The sequence below is a fragment of the Strix aluco genome, chromosome 4 (assembly GCF_031877795.1).
Source record: "Strix aluco isolate bStrAlu1 chromosome 4, bStrAlu1.hap1, whole genome shotgun sequence".
In the NCBI taxonomy this organism is placed as follows: domain Eukaryota; kingdom Metazoa; phylum Chordata; class Aves; order Strigiformes; family Strigidae; genus Strix; species Strix aluco.
Window position 1 is genome coordinate 103,685,762 of NC_133934.1, and position 18,139 is coordinate 103,703,900.

At 35.6% G+C, this 18,139-nt stretch overlaps 1 protein-coding gene across 15 annotated transcripts in view; it reads right to left on the reverse strand.

Annotated features, from left to right (window-relative positions):
* Nucleotides 1-18,139, reverse strand: part of RALGAPA1 (Ral GTPase activating protein catalytic subunit alpha 1) — a 135,797-nt gene that overhangs the window by 70,240 nt on the left and 47,418 nt on the right. For 11 of the 15 annotated variants that reach the window (XM_074824633.1, XM_074824631.1, XM_074824632.1 and 8 more), the window contains 10 exons: nucleotides 14,369-15,937; nucleotides 12,348-12,472; nucleotides 9,916-10,132; nucleotides 8,664-8,840; nucleotides 5,011-5,163; nucleotides 3,287-3,480; nucleotides 3,071-3,169; nucleotides 2,808-2,963; nucleotides 1,230-1,358; nucleotides 126-251 (listed from right to left, as the gene is read on the reverse strand). In XM_074824633.1, coding sequence (XP_074680734.1) covers nucleotides 126-251; nucleotides 1,230-1,358; nucleotides 2,808-2,963; nucleotides 3,071-3,169; nucleotides 3,287-3,480; nucleotides 5,011-5,163; nucleotides 8,664-8,840; nucleotides 9,916-10,132; nucleotides 12,348-12,472; nucleotides 14,369-15,937 — 2,945 coding nt within the window. The remainder of the gene's footprint in view (nucleotides 1-125; nucleotides 252-1,229; nucleotides 1,359-2,807; nucleotides 2,964-3,070; nucleotides 3,170-3,286; nucleotides 3,481-5,010; nucleotides 5,164-8,663; nucleotides 8,841-9,915; nucleotides 10,133-12,347; nucleotides 12,473-14,368; nucleotides 15,938-18,139) is intronic. The other 4 variants (XM_074824645.1, XM_074824644.1, XM_074824643.1 and 1 more) reach the window with 1 other exon arrangement.

Sequence of the window (18,139 nt, forward strand, 5' to 3'; positions counted from 1 at the left end):
ATCTATTTGAAATTATTTCTGAAAAATTTTAGAATCTTAAAATTAGTTATTATTTCCTGAGAAAACATCATATTAAACATATCCTTGGTAGCAGAATACCACCCAAATGTTCTTAAAATTCCTACCTTAACATCTGTAAACTGAGACACTGCAATGTCAGGAATGTTTGGGTGAAGAGCTGGTAGCTCATGATATAAATTGGGAAAACAGACTAGAGATCCTAAAAGAACTTGTGCTTCAACTCTTGGTGCCTAAAAGAAAAAAAGGTGGGGAGAAATATATACTCTTACTGCAATCAGGAAGCTGACATTTCTAGCTGCCTTAAAAGAGAACAATGGCTGAAACACTACACAGCTATTTCCTTTCTCCTTCTGCAAATTCTGTAGAGCTGAGCAAACCAAGACCACAGCCCCATGGATTGCTACTCATGCACACCCCATGCTCCCATTTTCCAAGCTGGTCCAAAGGAAGCAGAGAAATTGTTAGGACTACAGACAAATGACTGAGCTGCTAACTAGGCTTAAGTCTTGGGTTCAGGATGTGGAAAACTACTGGACATGACATGAGGCATTGCTGGACATGACAGGTAACACTGTAAGAAGCTGAGGGGCTTCAGATTGTACCTTGAGGGAGGGTGGAATTCACAGTTGGTTAAAGGTGGAATGATGTGAAAAACAGTCAAAACTCACAGACAATTGGATGGGAGTATTGGGGAGCTTTGAGAGAGTACAGTCATGCAAGGCCAACAGCATGTAGGTAATCATATCAGTATTACTACATAAGGCTGAAGTTGCCTGGGTAACAGTATCAGAAATACATCCAAATAGTGCAAACGATTGCAGATTTGAGTTCTCAAGCTTGATCATCAAAGACATTATATAGCAGAGATATGGAGGAATAAATATATTTTTAAAATGAAGGTACAGTCAAAATGGACATTTATTTAAAACATTTTAAAGCACAGATAAATGGCAGTCACAATTGCAAGAACTCTAAAGTAAAAGAAGATTCTCTACTTCAAGAGTAGTTTTTGCATTCTTCACATATTTTCTGGAGAGGACTTCATGTGTAGTGTTCTAGAATAAACCACTGACAATATTTGTATTTGCTAACCATTACACTGAATTCTGGGGTCAAGTTAACACCCTAGTCAAGGAAAAATACTGCTCAGTTTTCTCTCAAACCCTTTCCACTTGCACGTAAATGAGAATGAACTGATGAATACTTACATTGAGGAAAGAAGAAGCAGCCACCCTTCCTGCTGCTACAATGAAATCCATAATAAGCATGGTAGCACCAGGCAAACCAAGTGAAAAGAACTGGGGAGAGCAGTGCTTGATGATTGTATTGACAATATCCTTGCAGGAGGAAAAGGGAAAAAGTATCAACAAGATGAACAATGAATGAAAAGAGGGAGGTATTTACCAAAGGTAGAAAGTAAAAATGCAAGAAAGCAAATTCATTGTGGCAATTAAGACGCTCACTACGGAGTGAAGAGTACCATAAAAAGATAAATTCCTTAACTTTACTCACATTAATGTAAGTAAACTGTGGTATACCTTATAGACCAATTTAACCTTGGACACTATTGTACGAGGTCAGTACGAGGTCACATCTTATATTCATTTACATTTAGCTTGTAAGAGTTCTATAAATGATTAACCATTCATTTAAATATGTACACAAGAGACATAGTGAGATAACCAACTATTACACCTTCTTAACAACATGTTTAATCCTCTCCAACAAGTATCACCTGACTATAACTTTAAAAAAAGGTATTAGCCTCTTACATATATCTGTATGGAACCAAAATATAAAGAAAGAACTATAATAAAGTGCTTTATAACACTTCTGGTATATACTTATTCAACCCAGCATATTATGTTCTTGTAGACTTAGTGAGGCAGTTTTTAGAATTAAATGTACGTGATACAATTTCTCCAATAAGTATAAAATGTTTCAATTATTAAAAAACATCTCAAGTTCAGACAGGCAAAAAAATAACCCTTTTCCTCCTCTCAATAATTCTCCAAGAATAGCGATATCCAACTTAATGGCAATATGTTATAGGAAGATTTGCAATCCAGCAAGAAAAGCAGTGTAAACTGGTTGTTAGAGGACAGAAACTGGAGATCTGCCCTATCCATAGCCATGTGGAATAATTCCAGACTAGTTCTATTTTGCCCAGTTAATGAAAACAGTTGTTTGAACCTTTGATCTCCCTATGCCTCTAACTGCTCCTCAAAAAAGTTCTCAAAACCAACTTTTTCACACTTCTGATGCAAGCCTTTAAAAAGAGTGTTTAAGACATACAGTATTTTCAGACTTTTTCATAGGTTTTAATATGAACAAGATCTACTCCCACTGATTAGATACACTCAGTATGTTTTAGTTTGCTGGTTTCTGTACTTGCTGTAGACATAAACTACTCCAATGCAGTGGGCACAATTTACTTTCCCACTAACTAAAGTGTTGCATCAGGGAGCAAGAAGAACAGTAGACCTTAGACAGATCTGTTTCCTTCTCTTTCTTGCATGCTTCAACCTGTTACACACAACCAGTAAAAAAATGAAAGAGTACCTTTTCTCTCCTTGTATTTGCTTGAAATGGACTACAAAAAAAGCATTTCTGACTACAACCAAGAACACGAGGGCCATTTATCAAAGTTTAGAAAAAGTATCAGTCACGTAACTATTTTCAAAGACAAAGTTAAATTACTCCGCTGAAATCCATTCGGTATTTTTGATAAAACAATTTTAGTTATACTACTTACATTAACCTGAATTTTGATTAATTAAACTTACTTGATCAACATGAAGAAGTCCACAGTGCATTATATTGTAGAAATGAGTTAAAAAATCTCTGTTTGGAGAAACATCTTGTCTTCGCTTCATTGTCTTACAAATGAGTTTATAAGCATGTAGCTTTCCTTGTTTGTATTTATCAGTCAGCATTGTTGCCTAGTTTTAGAATGATATTTATTATTTATAAATCAAACAATTACATTAAACACTCTTCTACACTAACATAAACTTTTATTTCTGTTTCACTTAGTGCTAAAATTTACCTTGAACAGCCACGGTGTTAGAATTCTCAGCGGTGGAATTAAAACTGGTGGAGATGGTGAAGTTAGATTATCTGTTGAAATACCAAGATTGTCTCTTATCTGCAATTATTAAAAACAAAACAAAAATATAAATATTTAAGGTAAATATATAAGGTGCTTTTTTTTGAAAATCCTGCCCTATCGGGTCAGACTGGAGAAGAGGTTCAGTTATTTTACCTTGGCCAGATTCTGCCACAGTTCACACAGGTAATCAAAAACCTGGGCATGAATCTCTGGATCCATGATGCTGTTGACATCTCCCAAAATTCCTAGCATTCGCCTCCACATCACAGTAGCAACATCTGCATGCCATCCTGTAAGCGTTCCCCCAGCCATCACGCTGCAACATTCTGAGGGGAATTCACTAGTTTCTGTAACAGAAGGAAAAAAGTATAGTGAGATCTACCTCTCCAGAAAAAGTTCTACTATAAGTATTACATATATAGTTTTCTTAAAACCAAAAAGGAAAAAAAGATCAGGCTTTCAGAGTAAGTTATTTCTTACACATTCAGCCACCTCCATGCTGGATATGTTTAACTATATGTCTATTATCAAACTCTGTAGAGGAAGAATTGTCCCGTTTCTTATATTCTTTCCATAAATAACATTTAAAGTCACTACTGGAGCTCTAATAAGGATCTGATGGACCTAGTAAGGCCATTCCTTTTGTAAGTGCTGTTTTACATTCTTTGGAGTCAATGAATCTCCAGAACTCGACTTGCCTGCTTCCAAGTAAAATTACATTTCAACTTTACATTTTTCCCAAAAAAACAGAAAGATTATTTTTCTTAGAATCTACTAGGAATGTATTTTACTGCAAATTGAAGGGAAAGGGGAGAGTAAACTCGTCTCTGGCCATTGTTCTTTAAGCAGTAAATTTGTATGAGCGGAGAGGCAACATTCAGTAACCCAGAACCAGTCTAACTCTCACCTAGCTCTCTTTACGCATCAGTGTTACACAAATGCATGTTCTTTTTTACGTGAAAGATGATTAATCTAGCTCGTCCATACAAAGAAAACTTTGATAGATTACGATGACTAGTCTACTCAGCTCACACTTATCTAGCTAAATAGCCACACTAAACTAGCTAACAAGCCACAGTTTTAAAGCAGCACACATCCAGAATCTCCTTTTTGCCCCTCTCAGGCAAATTTTCAAAACACCTCAGCACCAGAATTTGCCAAGATCTTCTGAAAATCTTGCAGCTCCCACAGGCATACAAAATCAAAATTAAATCCGAATTCAGCCTAATCACATAGCCTCTTATTTTGAAGATCTGGACCACTGTGGTAGAGACACTAATGGCTTCTAGGCTGTAGATTTCAAAGCACAAAGCAAAATGATCAAATTTCTGTCCATCCGTAGGCTATTTAAAGGAAAAGGGTCTCAAATATATATCAGACACTCTTCTGTTGCCATGAGACCAAATATGGGAGAAATGGGAACTTTATATTTACAAAGTGAATGTATCATAGAATTCAATAGCTAAGATAGTTGAAGTAATTATAAATTTCTTTAAATATGAAAGGGAAAAGAACAGAACTTCAAAGTTGAAATTATAACATTACTTTAAAATTATGTCTTATTATTTGTACATCAATGATAAAACAGTCCATAGCAGGGCCACATACTAGATTAAGCTGCCACGACTCAAAGCATCAAAAAGAACAATTATAAATGTCTGGACTATTAATCCAGTGCTAACAGTTCCAATGAAATGCAAGATAAAATGCAAAAGGATTTTGTTTGCTTTTAAATCAAGGTAATTAAATATTTTTAAAAGTGCAGATGAAATAGCCATGTACAGGATTGTCTACAACTAATGTAATACTAGCTACTTTACTATATGGCATTGGAAAGAAAGAAAGAACAGGTTTATATTTTCTATTCCAGATATTGCCTAGGTCATCTGGCGTCTGTAAAACAGAGTGGTGGAGCTTCTCATCCAGCTGCAGATCCTTCTGCTCAATATGATCTGCATGAAGAGTGGCAGGAGAGGGTGTCTGTGATCGGGATCCAAGAGCAGATTGGATTGGAGAAGCACTTTCAGAGCCTGCAAATGACATTTTTAACAGTTACCTTAAAAGCCTTTTCTATTTTCTTGAGCTACTGAAATGTCTAAACATAACATTACAAGAAAACTGAACTACTTCTATATATCAAATCTGGGCAAGAAAAGATATAAAAACTGTAAGCAGATCTCTCTGTGAATAGTGCTCTGAAAGAAGACAAATTACATGCATGAAAGCTGAAAGATGAACATCAAAATCAGATAGGCAAATGGATTAACAGAGCTCTAATTTTAGGTTCAAATAATTTTAAATGTGTTTGTTCTGCAGCACTTTCAGTGTTCTGAACCAGTCAAATTTCTCTCCAAATTTTTTCACCTAAATTTCTCTCCAGAAAAATATTTAAGCAGAAATTTTCCTGGAACAACTGCTTTTCCAGGTTTATGGATGCATACAAGTTAATTTAGAAATAAAAGCTCAAGCCAGTAACTGACAATTTTTGGTGTTTATCTGCCAGTTGGGCTGAGAAAATCCATATGGAGGGAAAGTTTTATAAAGTTAAAGAGATGTTGTTTCCTCTAAGACAGGAAAATACAAGTGTTTGAATGGCAGTGCTGCAAAAGTATTTTTCCACAATCACCACTGAGCAGCATCCTCTCCCGGCAACTATTTGGTCTCTGCTACTAAGAGATCTGTGGAGAGGGAGCAGGTACTTGTACTTTTCTTCTGCACTACCTTAGTTTCACTTTCTGAATTTGCCTACAGATGATTATAAAAAGCTGAGTTTGGTCAGAACAGTCAGATGGCAGAAAAAAAGAGAACAGATAATCACCACATACTTCCCTACACATCAGCACATGTTAAAATGGAAGAATTCAAACCTATTAATTTTAACTCTTAGATAAATGTAACTGGGGCCCAAAAATATTATAATGATATGTGAAGTTCAGTATTAGAGATAAACTAAACTTTAGGGACAGCAATGAAAAAGTGAGTCTTTTAAAATACTAATTTTCTCAAATTATTGGCTGCAAAGTGTTCTTTCTTGTAAAGAGAACAAATTGTTTAAAGAACTTGACAGAAAATGTCAGTCTTATCAGAACAGAAATTGTAGTAAACAAACTTAATTACATTGTTAAACTGCAGAGGTCTCTATCTGATTTAAATGGCAAAGGCAATGAAGCTTTTACCATCATTTAAATCAACACCTTTAATGCAGGGAGATAGGCATTACTGCTTCACACACAGACTACTCTTTCACACGACAGGTAATGATACTCTCCTCTTGCTACTGATCACTTGTTTTCCACATGCTCACAAAGATAATGTAAAATACACACTTAAAAGACATTTTAAAAAAAAAATCTTTTCCTACTTCTCTTCCATTCTGCTCATTATGTGGGAATGGATGAAAGTAGATAAAGAGAAAGAGCAAGAAAGAGTGATGGGGAGGAGAGAAAGTGAGGGAGAGTTGGGTAGAGAGGAAAGGAAAGGGAATGAGACGGAGAGAAACAATTGGCAGGGGAGGGAGGGAGGGAGTAGAGGGGAAGGGAGCAGAGGAGGGAGGGAGAAAGACCTTCATATGATGGAAGAGAATGGACATAAATAATTATGGCAAATTTGCTGAACTACTGGAGTCTTCTAAGAAGCACTAACAGATACTCCAGTATATGTGGATCCAAATTTGACTGAGACTACTATGGGTTCAACTTGTTCTAGGACTAGTAAACAGCAATCAATAGTAAATTCAATCATTTGCTAAGAATATGAAATAACGCCTATATGCCAAGAAGAAATTTTCCTTCCAAAAACCTCCAAAGCAAAGCTATTTAGAAACAAGTAGTTTTCTGAGCAGCAGAACCACTGAAAACTTGTTTCTTACAAGTGTGTTTTGAGGTTGAGTTTCTGCATGGATTTGCTGTTATCTAATATAGTGAATTCACATTACAGCCTTCCTGTCATGGGACTCGGCATACATGCAATTTTCACTAGATAGCTGCCTTTCATAAAACTTTCAATAAAATAATGTCCTTCTGTTTTCTTACATGTCAATTTAGCAGAAATTAGACAATGGGGTCCAACATTGTTGGGGGTGTAGAACAGTCAGAGACAGACAGACAGTGTAATTGAACAAGTCTTGCTTCCTCGGGAAACCCAGCTAAATGCATAAGACACACAAAAGCTGCCTCTCTAAAACAGTGGTCCAAACAACAAGAAGAGACAGCCACAGAATCTCTCAATGGACAACTCAATCATTAACTGCAATCTTATCAATTCAATTACAGTGCAAGCTTGGACAAAAATACCAAACAGTAATGAAATTATTAACATACAAAAACAAACAAACAGAAAAAGAACAGATTTTCTGTGAGGACTTTCAACAAGCACACATCAAAGAGAAAAATGAAGAGAACAAAAGTCAAGCTGAACATTGTTGAACAAACTGAACAACAATGTCCAAGAAAGCTAATACCATGCTTCTTTCAGCAGAAAGGCAATTTTAAAAAGTGAAAATTGTGGCTGGGGAAGTAAAGATGTCTTTCAATATCTCTGAAAACGCAAAATTTGATTTCTCACAGAGGACAAGACACTGTATGTAGATATAAGCATTCACAAATAAATAGGTACTTGTTCCCCGGGTTGTAACAGGAATGGTAGTGCATAACAGTTACGGAACAAGGAGTACGAAAATGAGTATGGACATCTTTACTTCTCATTTACAAAATCCGGCAAGAGACCAATCTTCCAAATACTCCTCAGACAGGAAGATTCTCTCTTTCAGAAAGGATCCCATTCAATTTGGGTTAATTGCATCACTTGGTGATTGCTAACCTAACTGTTATTCTCTCTCTTTCTCAAGAAACAGTTGCAAAGTAAACTGGTGGAGCCCCAAGCTCATCAACTGAGGCTGTGAAACACTGCTTCCTAACAGGCTTACTTTTTCATGAAAACAACAGAGAAAATACTAAAAGAAGAATAATTCTTAAATTACACAAATGGAAACTGATTCTTACATGCCCGAGTAACATTTTGCAAATTAAAAGCTCCCAGTTACACAACAGACAATATAGACAGAGGTTAAGATGGATGGATATAAAAGAATTCCATGATATGTCAGTGTGATACACTGGTTTGAAAGAGCACTGTCAAAGCCTTCCAAGGAAGGAACTCTTCCTGAAAATTAGCTATTTGACTACCAATAATAGAAGGATACTTGTAAGAGATCTAGCATACATTATGTGGTAAGAGTTTTCTCCCTGGTAATTGTATAGGTTTTCTCATGAAGGGTTTAAAATACATTCAGCAACAAGGAAAGGATCATATGGGTAACTTAAGTCAGACAAAGGTTTTCCACTTATGTTATTTCACACATCACTTTTCAATAGCAATCAAAAAATAACTGAAATCCAAGAATCATCTTATACAGAATATAGGTTCATTGCAGAAGCTGGAACTTGCATTCTTCAGGATGGGTGAAAAATTTCTGAAATAAATGCCTTTTTTTAGGTGTTGGTTTTTTTTTTTTTTTTTTAAACTACTTTACCAGTAATAGTTGCCGCTTCAGCAGACAATGGTTGCTGATTGAGACTACTTGTTTCCGAATCTATGTGGAGTGTAGTTAGGCTGGCCACTTCTTGCTCCTCAGCACTCTGTTGCTGTCCTGAAATTGCATCAACGTCAGTGGAAGCTGGAGTCCCTGCTTCAGTGCCAAAGCTGAAATCTGTCCGAGGGAAGCGCTGTATTAACTTACAATCTAAAAATACCACTAATATAAAAACCAAAAGCCCAGAACCTCCAAATCCTCCATGGAAAACTTGTATGTGCATCTCCTAACACAGTTACAAAATTTACATAAAATGTAACAGCAGAAAGTAATTAACTATTACGAATATTCTCATTTCTGTCACAAAACTGTGACTGTACTTCTGGAGAAGGCACTCCTATTGCATGCCCTGTATTCTGTTTAGTTGCTGCAAGTGCACCTACATGTAAATAAAGTAAAAATAATGGAAACATACATTAAGGAATTTATGTGCAAAATTTACAAGCTGGAAGAAATATCTAAGTTGGTTGTTAAAGCACTAAGTTCAAACTAAAAATATTATGGCAAATGATATTCTAACAAATGGCATTTTCAACACTAAAGAAAAAATGTCACGCTGAAATGTAGATTTAAATACCATCACTTAGTTGCATAACATCTATGTATCTAAAAACTGTAATTTCTTCAATAAATTCTACCATATAAACATTATTTCTCTCCTACATAATACATGAAGTTGTAATTCCTAGCAATGATAATGACCCCTTCTGTTGAACAAGAGTAGGAATGGATAAATGAAATTAAGGAAAAGCACTGTGTTATTACACAAAGCATACTAATTTTACCATTATATTACACTTAGTATCTTGATTAATCTATAGTTACACAAAGACCTCTGTAAAAATATCAGAAGTCCTTCTTTAAACTAAGTTTTACCTAAATGTTTTGAGAAGAATTAAATAACTTCCAAAAGAAGTAACCTTTTATTTTTATATTTCTCCAGGGAGAAGACAATATTGCTTTCTAACTTCTGCTTTTTGTGCAGCAGCATTCCAGTGCTGTTTTGTTTAGTATACTACAAACACAATAGCCTCTCTCAAGAACTCTGCTTGCTCCATTAACTTGTTAATGATTTCAATAGGAAACCAAAAGAAACTCTCTTTACTGCTGGCATACAACTTTAAAAAAAAAAAAAAAAAGGGAAATTCACAATCAATCAAAAATGCTATCACTTTTGGAAAATTATACTTGCTTTCAAATTTGCGGCCATCATACTGGAAGGCGCTGAAAGAGTCAGAGTGGCTATCTGAACTGATGAGGTCACTGCTGCCCGCGCTGGCAGGTGATGTCCATTCGGAAGGCACACCTGGGTCATCTATAGGACGCATTTGGTTCTGTTTGTTCAATATATCGGGAAGGTCTTTAGGAACTTCCAGGCTGCCAGGACTGCTTCCTCTTCTTGTCACATTCTAAACATTGAAGAGACAAATTATCTTACAATCTTGAATGGCTTATTTACATAAAATGGAAAAAGCAATCCCACATTTGCAAATGTCAGAATGTATCAAATAGTTCATAAGTACCTAAACCAGAAATTGTCATCATATGACATACATAGCCAAGTCTTTCCAAAACCCCAGGCAGGCAGCAGTAAGTGAACAACCCATGCAGTCACAGAATTTAATAAATATAAATTTTCTTTAAACAATGAATTTTTGGGCACGTACCTTAAAAGGCTAGGATTCAGACTAGCATGTACCACACACATATAAGTAAGTCTTGAGAAAGAACAATAGTAAAAAGTGAATTATATCCATATAATGTCTAAATTACTAAAGAAAACTTGTTAACCTTGGTTCCAGACAAAGCACAAAAAAAAAAAGGAATTTTGTGTTTTCTGGCCTATAGGCTACCATGCTATAAGCAAAAATTTAATGGACACCACAAGCAAATTAATTTACTAATTCATGTATTTTTTTTTTTTATGATTAAGCCAAAACCTTGGCATTGACTTGGACACCAAAGGCAGCATATAGCAGAAATAAGGCACATAGATTTGTTCATGTAAAAGTAAGGTGGTGTTCTATCTGGAGTCTTTCTTCAACACATTTTTTTCACAGATAGGACTGCTTGCTTGAGAGAGGAAGAGAGATAAATGTAGAAAAGCCATTTTATGAAATGGCTTGAAATCTTTATGCATTATGAGACTGAAAATGACTTCCTTTTACACTAGGCCTAGTTACCTCTCTATTCTTTTACCGTACTACTAATTAGAGATTTACTCAGACTGACAAGCTTTTAATGATACAAGGTTTTAGCATTCAATAGATACAACAACCTAAAACTCATCTTAGTAAATTGGTACTCTGTTTTAAGAAGGCATATCTTTTTCTTGTGTGCTAGATTACAAAATCAGTAACAGTTTCAAAATACTTATTCAAACACCTTGGCTGGTTTTTGTTACCTAAGGAAAGTATCAATTCTCTTGTCTGAACTATTAATAATCAATATTCTTGCCCATCTATGTGAAAACAAACAGTATTCCCCCTCTTTCCTCTGTGGCCAGCAGTGATTATTTCTGTTTTATTAATTTGCAGATTAACTTTTTTCAATAGACTTCAAGTTATCATTTTTGTATTGTAACTCAAGACATGCTAACAAGAACACTTTGCACCAACAATCAAGTTTCATAAATGTGAGTTCAATACAAAAGAGAAAAAAGTATACATTTGGACAAACTCTATAGGTCCTCTCTTGCCATTTATATAAGATAATAAGTTTTTCTAATTACTTCAAAGAATCTTCTTCTGCCCCTTATTAGCAACAACTGAACTACTTGTTGACAACTTTCTACAGGAGTATGTCTCAAAATGACCTTTAAAAAAAAATCTTAAAAAATTCTAAGCAGAAAAAAGAACTGAACAACTTTGAAACACTACATTTAAATTGTTACCCATTCTGTCTTCATCTGCAACTTTTTTTAATATTTCCCCCTTCATTGCTAGTTAATAAAACACTTATCTCTTCAAATCAGTTGTCTCTTTCTGTAAGTATTCAACAGTAACCAGAAATTCTTGACTTAAAATTGATTAAAATTTCTCATTATGAATGACATTCCAAACAACATGACACCTCTGGAAAAGTGTAGGAAGAAAGCCTATGAAAAGTTGGTTCAATTAGCAGAGAAGTATTTACAACAAATTATTCAACATTTGTAAGTGAAATAAAAAAATGAAGAAAAAACATGTACCGGTGTAGTTCCGTAGTCCGTTGCACTGACTATACCTGTATAGTACCATACTACAGCATGGCACCTAACTACATACCACACTGAAGACTGCAAATTTACATATAAATTATTATTCTGAAAGTGTCTGTGTACAAAGATCTTTACAGGTGCAATTAAGGCCTTTTAATTCAATGAGACTATTCATCTGACAATAACTTCTGCATTGTTTCCACAATGAAGATTTAATAGATATGAAAACACAAATAGCATAAAATGGCACAAAATGGCATGAATCTATATCAAAAGCAAGGAATAATTTAAGTGATATTCTTAATTCTTTCTGATTCATAAAATCCAGAGAAAAACGTTTTAGTGAACTGATTTATAATGTCACTGACAAGTTCACGCATATATGCAGACTTATATATTGAAATGTAGGAAGTGTAAAGGCTTACCAGTGCACTACCACTGCGGAGTCTCTCAGCTATAAATTCATCCATGAGGTCAGGAACATTTGTATTGCTACTGCCAATATCACTATCAATAGGGTGCAGCTTTTGACTCATGTCCTCTCTATTAGCTAAAAGTAAATGGACAACTGTATATAGTAAAGAACACATCAAGACATTTTCAAAACAAAAGGTAACAAATGAAAAAACCTGCTAATTAACAGAAATTAAAAAATTGCCAAACATGCATTTTAAGAATTTCCCTCTTTTAAAGCAGATTCTACTTCAAGAATTAGTACGGCTTCTTCTTCCCACTAAGCAGGGGTTAGTCGATTTCCAGTACCACCTTCAAGAGCAAGAAGCTTATAGGTAAGCACTACTCAAAGTTGTTAATGCTTGCTTTAAGGATACAGCATATATTTTTCCTCCGTATCATGACAAATAAGTAATAAATCCTGAAAATTTTATGATTCCTACAGGCTCCTTCTTCACTGCATTCCTAATGAAGAGCAATGTATTGGAAAAAGTAAACAAGGTTGTAATATGTACTAATGACAAGTGTCAACATAGCACTGTATACAGTTAGTATAAATAGTGCACAGAAAATGTTATGTAATAAAATTACAGGCTCGTACATGGAATGAAAAGTCAAACTGGATGGTCAACGGTTATGAACAATTAATTAAGTTCACTCATTTATCAGTGTTGTATTTTTGATATAACTATACTGTTCATATTTAACTGTGGCTGTTACACCTGACTTCATGATCTTCACCTTTAAAGTCTTCAAGTTATTCCAGTTCATGTTTTGTCTATAAGAATTTTTCCCTCATTGTTATCTCTCATAAAACCACAGTGTAGTTTACCCTAATAATGAGGCTCTGCAACATGTTACAGATTTCAAATAAAAGGTACTTCTAAAATTAGTGCTTTCTAAACATCTATTTTTCAGAAGTCTAGATTCTGCAGAGGAGCAAATCGCTTTTTTGAGACCCATGACAGTCACTCTCGTGGTGCTATGCTTACAAAGACTGCCCTCAGGTGGCATTAACATCTCGATGCAGGATGCATTACAGAATCCTCTGTTAATCATGCCAGCATAACAACGGGAAAAAAGAAAACCTACATTACTGCTGAAAGTTAATTCATTGTTCTTTTAAGGTTATGTGAACTAAGACAATGGATATTAGAGTGACGGCCTTTTTTGATCAGTCCACAGAGGTCTCATAGTTAGTAGGAGAAAGACTTATCATGAGACCTTCATGAACATCCATGATTCCAAGAAAAAAGAAAGCAACGAAAGATGTAACTGTATCCACTTTGATGAATGAATACAGAAAGGCCTACAGCATGTTTTGAAAGACTCAAACAAAACTTTAATCTATGATTAGACTTACAGAGAACTGTTGCAATGAAATCATTCCAGTAATAGATTTCTGTTTCAGACTATTTTTAAAAAGTTATCTAAACTGATCTCCAAATATAAATTTGAGGGGCTTCTTTGTTTTGGAGGAGGAAAAGGAGGAAGAGGAGGAGGAGGAAGAAGAAAACACACTAAATGAACCAGAAATACAATTAGTTCAACCTAGCTGGTCGAGAGCCAGGTCGTTCTGGACAAACAAACTACACTCAGAGTGGAATAGCAAATTCTGATAAAATATGCATATGCCAATCATTCAGTAGGCTAAATTTTAAGGCTCTGCATGGTAGATGAAAATTCAAAACTCTCAGGGCTTAATCCTTTATTAGGTCATTTACTGTCTCTTCCTCTTCCCTAACCTGATGGTCTTCAGCAGCAAAGAGGTTCAACTAAATATCTTGGAAAGGGAAATTAGTAATTTAAAGTATGTAAAAGTAACTTATGCTGGGAGAAAAATCAGCTGGCTGTAGGCGCATGCATAACCAAACAGGGAAAGCAGTGATCATCCCAAAGCCTTTTGACTGCTTATCAGAGCTTGCTTCAGTTGCATTAAGCCAAACTGGTGCTGCCTTTCTTCTTTTGCGCTCTGCACACTGTTAGTGCTCACCTGCAGCTTTCCTTCCAAAATAGCCCATTACATGACTGTACAGATCCCTCAGTGGAGCCTCTGCTGGCATTCTGTTCTGCCTCTGTGGGGAAACATTTGCCTTCGGCTTCGAAAGAGCATGTACAACAGTTTTATAAACACCACCCAGGGAGCCCTGCTGTTGTGCTGACTCCTGACCTGATGCTCTAAAGGCACTACGATTATGGAACTGATTAACTGCAATAGCTTCTTTTTGCAACATGGCTGCTTGAGTTTCTGCAGATTCCTTAATTTGCTTGCTGCCAGCTGATGCAGCACTGATTGCATCTAGAGGTCTATATATTCCAGGTCTAACCAGCTCTGTGACAGCTGATGAGCTGGTGCTTGCACTGGTACTGCTGTTGCTGCTACCACTACCGCTACTACTGAAGCCACTGAGTTTACGAAGTCTTGCTTTCCAAGCGGCCTCTTTGCTCTCAAGAGGATTGTAAAATTGAACCGATTCAGTAGATGGCCTAAAAGTAACATGAACACTATTTCTCTTTTTAGTCGTTATTTTCATGATTTTGGCCCTATGAGTTACAGTTTCAGATATACTCCTTTTAGTTGGTGACAGTTTGCTTGTGCCTGTGGTGTGAGGCATTTGAGGGTTAACTGGTGCTTTAGGAAGAATTTTCTTTGCATGCATAACACGTGAGTTGGTTACTTTTTCATTAAACTGGGCACTTTTATGCTTTTCAGCTACTGCTGCTTCCACAACTAAATCTACATCAGCTTCAGTGGCTGCTTGCCTGTACAGGTATCTCTTCCCTTCTTTGCTGCTAGGACTACTTGACCCATGATCAAACACACTTTCATATTGTTTATCAATATTTAACTGTCTGGCTTTATCAAGTGCTTGATTTCTTGTAAAAATGTCTACTTGAGTAGGTGCAATATTACTTATAAAGCCACTTTGGTTTTGTTCTGGGTGCAGCTCTGTGTTATCAGCTCTTTCTGTAACAGTGATGCTATTCGTGCATTGACCAGTCTGATCTCTATTTTCTAATCCATCCAGTGGTAATCTATCATTCCTATTTACTGACGTATCAACTTCGTGAGCAGAAGCCTCACATTTATCTATCTCAAAGTTACCGCAAAGTTCTTCTTTTTCTTTAAGATATTCTCTCAGAGAGGAAAGGAGATCATCTTCACCTTCAAGGTCAACATATTGGCTTTGTTCAAAGGCTGTGTTTGCAAATTCTACTGGCCCTATTAAATGACAAAGATGGTCATAAATACTATCCCCAACTTCCAAGGAGGACTCTCTGCTATTTGTATCAGTGATATGGCTTTCAGTGGATCTATGCATTGAAGAGGTCTCAGTGGAACTTTGTAAGCTTGGAGCATGATGGGATGAACTGTCAATGACAGGAACTGCACCTTTGGCTCGTTCAACTGCGAATGGTTCCAGGATGTCAGAGGTGCTGCTGCTTCGTGGCAGTGGCTGTTCCTCATTTAATGCACCAAAAACTTCACTTGGAGCATCCTCACTCTGTGAAAAATGTCTGACTCGAGATGGACGTGGAAGAATTTGAGCATCGTCAATGTCTGTAGGAAAAAAGTATATGTAACATGCACTAAAATTTACATACAGAGACAATATTTATTTACCACTACATCCTAATTATGTGACTTTAAAAGCCGGGAAAGTCCAGAGCCTTGTTTTCTTAAGTACAACAAAAATACTTTTTCCAGTACTAGATTGTTAAAAACACACGCACATAGTATCCAGTACAGAATGCAATATAAATGAGTTAGACCATCAGAACACAGTTTTATATGTTAACATGCATGAGAACAAACAGTGAGACCATGGAACGTTTGGAAATACAGTTAAAGCTAGGGCTGTGCCAATAAGTTCAATAATTCAACCAGTATTATTCCAGCTAGCTTGTTCAGGAAATGGTTACCTGGAATACAAATTAGCTTAACAGTAGTACCCTTCATGGAATTTACATCTTCAGAAAAGTGCACAACTCCAAAGAGAACGAGTAAGTTTTCTGGAAAATTAGAAATGTCTATTGAAGTGGAAAACTATTACTTTTTCATAACTTGTATGAATATATAAAAATTACTGAATAAAGAATACTATCATATGATTATGAATATTATGGCATATGTAATATACTGTACATCTAAAGACTAAGGCTTTTAAACGACAGGAAAGTGCTGGCCCTATACAGAATGGATACATGCTGCACATGATGGATAACTTAAAGATTATACCCTTTTTCCCTAGAAGGATGTTTTGTCTCTCATCTTCAAAATGACAAACTACATACTTGATGAAGGCTTACCTCCCCCTCTTCTTCCAGTTTTACACAAGCAAATGTGACATTTGTGAGACTGTCCAAATTAAGGACTCTGGTACTGAAAAACATCCTGTAGCTTCACAACAGTTAACATTTGAGTAAAACCACTTTTGTTTATGGAAAGACCAGAACATTTGTTGTGACCATTTAAATTAGTGATTCCTTGTCTCTGTTTAGACTGCTAATATGTTAGCATCAGTACAAATCATAGTTAACTCTACTGAAAGCTGCAGTTCCAACATGGATCACCTAGGAATTGTACAGAAGTATCTTCAGCCCACTTCACATCATACATCAAAATAAAGAACATTCATGCTCCTCTTCAGATTTCCTGATAATGTTATAGGAACACTACATACTATCAAATCACCGGTGTAGGCAAGAGTAAGTATCTCCTACAGACAATTCAACTAATTGTAAGAATTCACACTTCCCTTGCAGTCTCTTTATGGGACAGGCACTTGAACAGTAAGGTAGAAACAGCTTTCTCAATGTTCTCATTTTTTGTTGGTGTTGGGGTTTGTTTTTTTATAGAATTCTTTATTCCCCAGATTTATTTTTTACTATCTACCACTTAAAAAGTTGTAGTTATGCTTTTAAAGGCAGGAATAACAATAAACAGCTTAAATGAACACCAACAAGAGTTACTTGCCACAATAAACTGACTTACCTTGTGGTTCTATCTAGAGGATTTATCTTCAGGACTGCAGTGGTGATTTTACTTAAAATCAGCACAAAATTTAAGCCCCTTTCCCTCCCCTAAATCTGATGCCAAAATAAACTATGTTGAACTATGTTGAACTAATTTTAAAGTATTTCAAATTATTACTTCATGGATCTCTATACCTATTTCAGTAATATGTAATAATGAGAATCTGAAGTCACATTAAAAGCCTGTTTTAAAGTGCTCACACTTTTCTGAGATTGTTAGAGCTGGATTTTCTCATATTTTCCTTCTACACAAAGCATATAAACTGGAAGAATGAGATACATCTCTACTTAACTAAATGTATGTGTTGGAAGAAGATGAAAAGTGGTATTTCCATGCTCAATTTTTCAGAGAAGTTAAAATTTGAAAATTAAAATCTGACCTGATACAAAGTTTACTGAACTATAAAGAAGCGATTAGACAGGAAATAGAGAGGTCTATATTGGAAAAAGAGTAGACATCCAAGCTATTTCAGAAAATAAACATGAATGGAAAATCATCGTGTACGGCACAATTTATTATCCCCTTCCTCTCTTTTCAGCTTTGATAAGCAACAAATTTCTCATGACTGGTCTTGTTCACTTATTACTAACTATATGAATGAATACCCTCTGAAATGAATGGTGTCTCTCTCTAGTTGTAACCATTATTTCAAACTCTCTATTAGGCAGAGATTAACACAAGTTATGTTTATATACTCAATGCTATTTCTTACAGCTGCAAAGAAAG